This window comes from Chelon labrosus, assembly GCF_963514085.1.
Source record: "Chelon labrosus genome assembly, chromosome: 1".
In the NCBI taxonomy this organism is placed as follows: Eukaryota; Metazoa; Chordata; class Actinopteri; order Mugiliformes; family Mugilidae; genus Chelon; species Chelon labrosus.
The window spans coordinates 16,690,489-16,700,454 of NC_140337.1; the positions used below are offsets into that span (position 1 = coordinate 16,690,489).

Genomic DNA, 9,966 nt, shown 5'->3' on the forward strand with positions numbered 1-9,966 from the left:
AGACATGTGTTCATGCACGTGTCCATGCTTGCATGTGTGTGTTTATACATGGGAGTACATGGGTCAACCGGACTAAAACATCATCTCAGAAACAGGAAAACTTTGCCTAATCCTCTCATTACATTGTCACAAGGCCCAAAATAACACGCACATAATTTATCTTACATCTTCTCACACGCTCTGACCACACACACAATGTCCTGTCGCCTTTAACTGCGCATCATACGTGTCACGTAGACGTCCATGATATGCTCTCATCCACACACAGACTGAGATTAAAATAACAGGGCAGAAGTGGAAGCGGACACATTAATGACATTATAGCCGTTCAAGACGCCATGGTTTCCACGGCAGCCGAAAGGGCCACTGAGCGATACAAACATCCGTCATCCCGCTGAGTCACACTGGAGTAATGTGTGTGTGTGTGTGTGTCTGTGTGTGTGTGTGTGTATGCATTTCATCTAAGTTCATTCACCCTCCTGATGAGGTGCTGCAGCCCCATTCAGATTTATGGTCTCTCTCCCTCTCTCTCTCTTTTCTTTCTCTCTGGTTGGCATGGAATCTGAAGAAACACACACTGCGGCCGTCCATGCAACTTAGGGTCAACACACTAATAGTTTTGTGTGTTTGTGTGCACATGCACATGCGTGTGTGTGTGTAGGTGGGGGGGTTTAGGTGATGGTGTCACACGTTCCGTTTTCCATCGACATAAGTGGAGTGGGAATGTTTGGGGTAGAGGGGCCATAAGATGATAATTGTGTTTTCCTTAGAAGGTGTGTGTGTGAACTGGAGAGAGAGAGAGAGAGAGAGCGAGTGTGTGAGCTATAGCATCTTCAATCAGTGATATAGTCAGCGCGCTACAGCAGAACTGGGCTGAACGATGGAGAAAATGTGGCTTTACATACAATTGTTTGCAGATTTATCAAGACAATTGACCATTTTTAAGCTAAGTTCTTATGTAAACAAGAACTACATGCTCAATAGCACTACTAGTGGTCAAAAACATAACGTGTACCTTTAATTATTTTAGTGAACTGAATTTAGTCTTGACAATGCAACTTTATTTAATACAACTTTCTTTTTGGGTCGAGTATAATAGTCATTTACATGAGCTTCTCTATCAAACATCTAGTAGACGACAGAAGATTGGAAATGGGGTTTTCATTCTTTATTTTATGGTTTGGTTTTGATTTCGGGCTCAGTCGGCCATTAAGCAAACTTTGTACAAGGGAACTGGCAGGATGAAGTTTGTCTATGTTGAATTCTGGCTGATTCTGATTCAACATACATTGCAAACTAAACATAATCCTTTACTTATTTTGACAATAAACAAAGGCCAGAAAATGTCCTGTGAGTTAAGTGCTTTTGCACATTTTTTCCCAAAATACCTGGGACTTTCAATTTCTGGCATTTACTTGTAATTTACTGCGTGTTATACGAGTGTAATAACCTTCCGGGAGAGGCACAAGTGAAATTACTGTAATGACATATTGCCATATTGTCTGTAAAGCGAATCGTCTCAGCTTTCAGAAACACGGTTTTGTGAAAGCACAAAGGTAAAGACGTAATAACAGTAATCCACAAATGTGCAAACACTCCACCGGCAACACATTAGGTTTTAAATGGTTAAATCAAACCGGAAAACTGTACTGCAGCATTTTTGCACTTGCTTTGGTAAAATTTGATTTTGGACACAAGTATGGAAAGAAATGATTCCATAAGGAGACATGTTTATGTCTTTAATCAATTGTCCCTGCATGTGTTGTTCTTCCAGATATTGTTTGGAGGGTTTGCTCTTGTCTCCAGCTGTGCCATGGAAACCCAGAGGACAAATATGGAACTGAAAAAAAAAAAAAAATACCAAAGTGTCCTGTTAAGATTTAGATGAGTTCGCAGTCTCTGGGTTAATAGGGTCTCAGAAGGGTTTTGCAGTCTCGGAGCAACCGTGACCCAAACCAAACTCTCTCAGAAGACATGTTAAATCTCATTGAAAAACCAAAGATATTGAAGCAGCCTCTGGAGAGAAACACAGCAATCCCCTCCTCCTCCTTCTCCTCAGAAGATGATGATGATGATGATGACTGGGCCCACCAGAAAACAACCATTATGGGGTCTTTAGTATCATTTTTTCAGCATTACACAGTCATAAGCGGTCTGAATTGGCGGTTTGTGACTCTCATCACATGTCTGGAGATGCCGCTGCTAAAAGTCCCGCTAATAATCTGAGAGTCCATTAGAGGAATGTCTTTTCCCGCTGGAGTCTGGGCGAGGGCGGTTGCTACGCTGACTCTTTGTGTTCAAGATGAGGAAGAAGAGAAGCGTTTCTCCACAATGTACCTACCATGTGCCACACACACGGTTGACCCAAACCCGCAATATCTTCTGACCCGACCCTGCCCTTCCTCCTGCAGCCACAAATGGAAAACCCAGCTTGACTTTCTGTGTCTGTGTGTCCAGCTCAGTGCATGAGTTCACCCACAGTGAGTATCAGCTGGCAGCCGAGGCCGATAATATTATGTTTTGTGTCGTTTTCTTTGCGCATGCAGACGGCACATGTGAACTTTTTCTGCACGCATGTGAGGTGAAGCTGTGTGTGTGTGTGTGTGTGTGTGTTCTTACTATTGTGTTGGTGCGTTGATGGAAAAGCCATCTAGTTTTCCTCTGTGTCACAGGAGCGGTCCCCCTGAAAGGTTTAAAACAGGAGGGCATGAGAGAAGGGGAGGTTCACGGGGGACACACTGCAGGAGAAAGACCTCGAAGTAGTAACACGTCTGCAACGATTTAAACATCTTTAGAGAGTTTTCGTAATGCATATAGAGAGGGCGGCTGCAGAAGAAAGAAAGAAAGGTCTCTAGTTAAAAAAAAAAAAAAAAAAAAGATGCACTCGTGCTCAGCTCTGTAATTGTGGGCGTGTCCAGAGCTATAAGTGCCTTCGCTCTTACCTGTGTTACTTATATCCCTGCACGAGGCTCAGAACAGACACTCTCTCTCTCACAAACACACACCTGTCAGACGACACACCTGCACGAGGCAACTCTCAACTCTACGTCTCCAGGTAAGAACTTTTTTTTTTTTTTTTTTTTTTTACACCTGGAATGAACTTTAAGGCATCACCCTGCATACTGGTGCTCATCTAATGTTTTATTTATAGATTTTAAGAGCTGTTCTTTGCATGTGTTTTTTTTTGCAAACTAGACAGAATTGTACACTTCTGTAATTTCTTATTCTGTGAGGGTCTTAATGTATCTCTATAACCTTGAATGTGTTGTGTTTTCACTAAACACACATTGCTCTCACACACACAACAGTTTGCGCAGATGGTTTTGCAATATTTGCTGGCTTTTATTTTGAAACCAGTGTCTCCTGTCTTTAGCTGCAATAAAATCATTAAAATCCGGTATTTATGGAAAACCTCCCATTATTTAGATGATAGCTTGCATAGATTATTTTAAGCAATAAAAAAAAATTGGGATAAAATGTGACTCCTATAAGTGGCATATAATGTTTTCCTTCTGCTTTTAAAACGTATAAAAGTTTTCGAGTAGATTTGACTCATCACATAAGAAAAAAAAAGGATGTTTGCATCCAGTAAAGGATGATGAATCAACGCAGGTGACTCAAAGTTATCATCAATGTAATGGACTCAATTCATTTTCCTTTAAACTGTCAAGAATAAAACTACACATGGTGGCTTATGTGGCATTTAGAAACCAAGGGCTTGAATTTTTTTTTAGTATATCTGTTCCTTGTTATTTGTCAGTATTTTTTTTAGGACGCTGTTCATCCTCAAATAATATTGAAACCTAAAACTAAAGCTTTCTGTGGTCAGTATTGGTGGTCTTGTTGTCACCTCCCAGAGCCAAGTGCAACACATACACACCGCTTTCCCTCAAAAGGCGAACCTTCAGGCGTGGAAACCCCGCATAAGAGGAAAATACCAGGCAATTCCCCTGCCCCACCAGCTGACACAGGGTTAATGGGCTCACGCACACACATACAGACTCGCAGTCATGACCCGTTAATTTGGTCGTACCGCCAGCGTTAATGGCGTCCCCAGGGCCTTTCCGCTGTCGCCGCAGTGGAGGTTCCCAACGTGGCCGCCTATGAGGAAGCGGGGCTGGAAAAGAGCTGCCAATTTAGAGGGCAGGGGTCGGGACCACCAAAACCCCCCGGAAAACATGACTCTATTGTTTACACACGTGTGGGTGTGTGACTGTGATTGGACGGCATGAACATGGGCATCCCTGGACTCTCTCTGCTGACATACTACATACTGTATGTGCATGTTTCCGAGCGTAACACAGATGCAGTCAGGATCCTTCACCTTTTATTTTGAAGGCTTTGTTTTATCCATACTCATCTATATTGTACAACAGTAATATAGTGTCTGAAGCGGTGCACGTACGTGTGTCAGCAGGTAGCTGTTAAATGAGGCAGACTGAGCAGATAGGGAGAGTACTGTTTTTATTCACATTAGCTGTAACTCAACCGAGTGACACACCGGCAGACAGTGCGGTTATGGGAAATCACCCTAGCCGAAAAAGGAGGAGGCTCCGTGGAGGGCTTTTATTTGAGGGGAAAGTTCAACAGGAGAGGATCAAAAAATATATATATTAATAAACACTTTTCATGACCTTAACCACAGGATCCAACTATTTTGGCGTGCACTTAAATTAAACGATGCCTTCTTAGGCGTTTTATGTGAAGATATTCAGGACCACTCTGATTTGTCAGGACAGGGTCGGGTATTTGCAGGTCAATGATTATCTTAAAAAAATCCCAACCAACTTAAATCTGTGACTTTTTCTCTTTCCAGATGTCGCTGTGCATGGCCTCACATCTCTGCCTGCTGGCTCTACCGGTGATCTCACTGCTGCTGCTCTTCCCTCCCACTGGCTGGAGCCATGAAGGCCTCGCACCGGGCTGTCACCTTTACCGTGAGTTTTACGTCACTGAACACATCACAGGCCACTGTTCCCCCGTCGGGAGGGTTCTGGTTCTGGAGCCCGACAACAGAAGGTCACGGCTCAGGTCCATACTTCTGCTTCCTGAAACACACGGTTCAAATATACGCCGATGAGCCACAACATTAAAACCCCTGACAGGGGAAGTAAATAACATTTATCACCTCGTTAAAATTCAATGTTCTGCTGGGAAACCTTTGGTCCTGGCATTCATGTGTGGTGCTTAGTCACGTACCACCCACCTAAACGTTGTTATTTACCCACACCCCGTAGCAACGACCCCTTCCCTCAACCCATAGGACACAAAAGCTTCCTCTACTAACCAATGCAGACACCACAGGACACCTTCAGAGGGCCCATGTCCATTCCCTGATGACTGTTTTGGAGGCACAAGGGAGACCTACACAATATTAGGACGTAATGTTGTGGCTGATGTGTTGGTAGACATTAAACATCTGAACAGGAAATGCTCTGGAGCAGAGAGATGACTCTTATCAGTGTCATATTTTTTTTTTTTGGAAAGCTGCTGCGTTTCAAATACTCACATGTTCTCTTTCCCTCCTCCTCCTCCAGCTATCAACGTGACCATCCGCAGCGATCGCCGGGGAACCTGCAAAGGAACCCACCTGGTCTACGCCTGCGTGGGCTACTGTGAGTCCAGCGCCTTCCCCTCCAGATACTCTGTACTGGTGGCCTCCAACTTCACCCACAACATCACCTCCGCTTCCAGGTGCTGCACCATCAGCAAGGACGCCAAGGTGAGAGGTGGCAGGGAGGTCTACTGTAAAATAAAACCTCATCGGTCCCGAGCGTTATGAAAAGCCATGTAACATCATGTGACTCGTCTTACCTCAGGTCAAAGTTCGCCTGGACTGCCCTCGAGGTCGCCACCATGACGAGATAGAGATCCTGACGGCGAAGGCGTGCCGCTGCGACATGTGCCGCAAATCCCGCTACTGAGGAATCAAGGCAACACTTACACCACCTTACAGTCTTGTCTGTTTTTTTTTTTTTTTTGACTGAGCAGTAACTTTAACCTTTTTCTTTCCATGTGAGTTTGATTTGAATGTTGAAGAAAAACACATTTAAATCTTCTTCCCAGAGTTACTGTCAAGGGTTTCCTACAGAAAAAGATCAAAAGCTGAACTAGGTAGACCACTTATTCACATCCGTCTCCCTCCAAACTGAATGAGTAACTCATCGTCTCTCTCTTCATGTATTCAGATGTGCTGCGTGTGAGCTTGCGTGTTTCTTTGTTTTTTTTTTGTTTTTTTTGGTGAGTGTACGCTTGTGTTAAAAGCAATGAAAGGGAGGTTTTTCTAGAAAACTTGACACACTTTGAGTTAAACGCTGTAGAAACCGTTCTGTCACAAACTAACCAAACACTTTTATAGCTTAGCTTTGTGGCTTGCTCATCACTCATACTAGTGACTCTGAACCAAGTGTATTATGATCAATGAAACTCCACCACAACAAAAAGACTGGTTTCAAATCTTCCTCGCTCTACATTGATGAATCTTGACGGTAATTTTTTTCCAAAGTGAATGAGAACATTTCAGTTCAGACAGTAAAGTCATCTCTTCATTGACTCGAGTTAAACCGAAAGAAAGAAAAAAACGAATTCTTTGCAATAACCACTAATCACAGACACGAGACCAAAGAATGTACAAAATCTATTTATATTTATGAATCTGAACTTAAAGACATTTTGTAAATAATATCTATTGATGAAACCAAAGAATGTTGGAACCAAAGAAAGAATGCACTGTATAGTTTGTGATGAAATTTGTATGTCAATAAATTTCTGTCCTGCAACTTTAAATGGATTTATGTGGATTTTTTTTTTGTCTCTGCACTTCTAACCCAAATCCTCATCGAGCCTTAAACCAAGTTTTAAGCCTTAAATTAAAATTTGTGTTTACTTTGATACAATACGATACGATTCAATGTGATATGATACAATCCGATATGATACAGTATGATACGATAGTGTGATATGATACGATACGATGCAATACGATACAATGTGATACGATACAAAACGATACAATACGATACGATACAATGTGATACGATACAGTGTGATATGATACGATAAGATACGATGTAATATGACACGATACAATACGATACGATACAATGTGATATGATACAGTGTGATACGATACAATGCGATACGTGATATGATACAATGCGATAATCCTTTAATTTATTCCACAGTGTGATACGATACAATGTGATATGATACGATACGTTGTGATACAATACGTTGTGATACGATGTGATAGGATACGATACGATATGATACGATACGTTGTGATACGATGCGTTACGATGCGTTACGATGTGATACAATGCGATAATCCTTTAATTTATTCCACTGTGTGATACGATACAATGTAATATGATACGATATGTTGTGATACAATACGTTGTGATACGATACGTCGAGATACGATACGTCGAGATACGATGCGATACAATGTGATATGATACGATGCGATAATCCTTTAATTTATTCCACAGTGGGGACATTTGCAACAGTGGTTCTTAAACTGGGGAGTGGGGCCCTTTGAGGGGACATAGAGCCGCTGCAGGAAGGCCAGAGATGACTAAGGGCAAAAATATGGAGTGAAATTAAGATGAATGAATATAATTCATGATGCAAATTTAATATAAGCTGTTTACCCTATCAGTATTAATTAATTCATCATCTACTTATCCTCTGAGAGCTCCAGGATGGGCTGTCTGAGGCTGGGACATCCTGGACAGGTCGGCAGTCTATCACGGTGCTAACATGGAAACAGCCATTCACACTCACATCCACACGTACGGCCAATTTAAAATCACCTATGAACCTAACAAGCATATGTCTAGACAGTACTTGGAGAAAACCCACCCAGACAAACGGGAGAACAGGCCACCTCCACACAGAAACGGCATCACATTCAAACTGGAACCTCTTTGCTATGAGGCGTCAGTGCTAACCACTACACCATGATTGATATGATTCATATTTGCTGTAGGGGAACATGGTCTTTATTCAGCTTCTGGGGGGGGGGGGGGGGGGGGGGGTATTTGAAAGTAAACATATTAAACATTTTTACAGGGACATGCCCCTACTGCAAATTTTCCCCTTCAGTGTACGATCAGTGTATGACGCAGTTAACACCTTGACCTTTCAATATCAGTTGCAATTGTTTTTTATTATTTCATCATATCCTCAGACAAATTAGCAGTTTATCTAATTACCGTAAACTATAGAATAACCGTAATACATAATGCATGTAATGTTAACCTTTCTCATTTTAGATTATTACCTGAATTTGTTTCATACGTTACATACATGGCTTTTATCTTCAACGTTCTAAAATCCAGTATTGTTAAAATCATGACAAAGAATGACTTTTAAAATGTAATCCCTGTCCTTTTATTTCTCTTATCTTACATACAGACATGTAAAGCATACATGCATGCACATGGTCTTCAGTCTGCAGATGTTAAGGCTACTAACTCAAACATCCTTCCTAATTCTAGCCACTGAACATTTTGTTCAATGTCACTCAATTCGGTTGAGTCCCGTCCTTCAGAAGGTCTCACACTCTGTGTCCTGCGTGGAGCAGACGGCGCAGTGGCAGTGCAGGGCCACGGGGTAGTGGTAGAGAGGGGAGACGCCGGGCTGGCAGCCTGGCAGCCGGGCGGTCATGTGGCGGGTACGGCTGTACGTACATACGCGATGGTGCCGGTGGATGTAGGGCGGATCTGGTACAGGCCTCTGTGGTGTTCACACACATACACACATATACAGGTGGAACAGGTGAGTTTCAAAGCTTTCACTTTAACACATAGAGACAGAGAGGTTTAGTAGTAGTTTAGTAGTTTTACAGATTATTTCTCACTGCCAATTCTGTAACTTGCTTTTTAGTCAGAGGATGAGCGAGGCTATTCAATGGTAATCTGAAAGAAGTTTAGAGGTTCTTTGCTGGTTTTCAGTTACTCAAAGGTGCAGGTTAAACATCTAAAACTAGAATAAGGACAGCAAAGGTTCATTATTCCTCCATGCTTGCAAGGATTTGACTGTTTCTTATGACAGTGACACACAAGCCGGGGACAAGGACGGGTCATCAGTCCTCTGATGGTTAGGGTTGAGTTCTAGGCTATTATTCATTTATTTTCAACATTTCAGTTTTATGGAAGCTTTTAGAAATAGCAACAGAGAACGGGGTGTGTGTGTGTGTGTGTGTGTGCACTAAAAGATTAAAAAGCACATTTTAAGTAATAATATGGTAAAAGGCCTTTAAAGCAAATTTTCTATGTAATTGTTTTTGTTTAAAAATGCCCAGAAACCCAAGTCCTCTGTTAGTCAATGAAGAATGGCAGTCCACTGTTAGCCTGGTTCACGTGTAATGGGGTGTGTGTGTGTGTGTGTGTGTGTGTGTGTGTGTGTGGGTGTGGGTGTGTGTGTTACCTCCCAGGTGTGACAGCGCCCCCAGCAGGCCTCCGTGGTGATGCGTAGCCCCTTGCAGCCGGGCTTCTGGGCCACAAAGGAGAACTCTCGCACTGCGCAGCCTCGGAAATCGTGGAGGGTTGTTGTCACAGCAACGCACACCACGGCTGCCCCGGCAACCAGGAGGAGGAGGAGGACAGAGAGGGAGAGAGGGTGGAGATGCATGCTGGGAAAATAGAGAAAGAGTGTTAGGCTCACAAAGTTTGATTATTATTTAAAATTGTGTATCTATTAACTGACCTGCCTGATACAGCTCACATTAAAATGAAGATGTCATTGATTTTATTGAAGAAACAATATCATATTGAGTAAAAAAACATGCATTATATCATTTCTGATTTAAAGAGAGAATACATATTCAGTCTCTTAACACAGATAAATGTTTAGGTGCCAGTATTTGACATCTGCAGGAGAAGGAGATCTACCACAGTGATACAGAGAATGACTCATTACTCCCTCTGGTGTCTGCTGTGTGCACTGCAACCGAAACTAAAT

The 9,966-nt window shown here is 42.4% G+C and overlaps 2 protein-coding genes across 2 annotated transcripts; one reads left to right on the top strand and one right to left on the bottom strand.

Moving 5' to 3' along the window:
* Positions 1 to 4,816: 4,816 nt before the first annotated feature.
* Positions 4,817 to 5,924, top strand: gpha2 (glycoprotein hormone subunit alpha 2; the record flags this gene model as incomplete). Its single annotated transcript, XM_084558906.1, has 3 exons — positions 4,817 to 4,937; positions 5,538 to 5,722; positions 5,820 to 5,924. The coding sequence occupies 3 exons, from the start codon at positions 4,817 to 4,819 to the stop codon at positions 5,922 to 5,924; spliced, it is 411 nt and encodes a 136-aa protein (XP_084415032.1).
* A 2,470-nt stretch (positions 5,925 to 8,394) lies between these two features.
* LOC311498138 (glycoprotein hormone beta-5-like) lies at positions 8,395 to 9,636 on the bottom strand (the record flags this gene model as incomplete). The annotated part of the gene is made up of 2 exons (XM_084558580.1): positions 8,395 to 8,739; positions 9,433 to 9,636. 2 exons carry the CDS (start codon positions 9,634 to 9,636, stop codon positions 8,551 to 8,553), a joined length of 393 nt encoding a protein of 130 aa, XP_084414706.1. The 3' UTR covers positions 8,395 to 8,550.
* Positions 9,637 to 9,966: the final 330 nt, after the last annotated feature.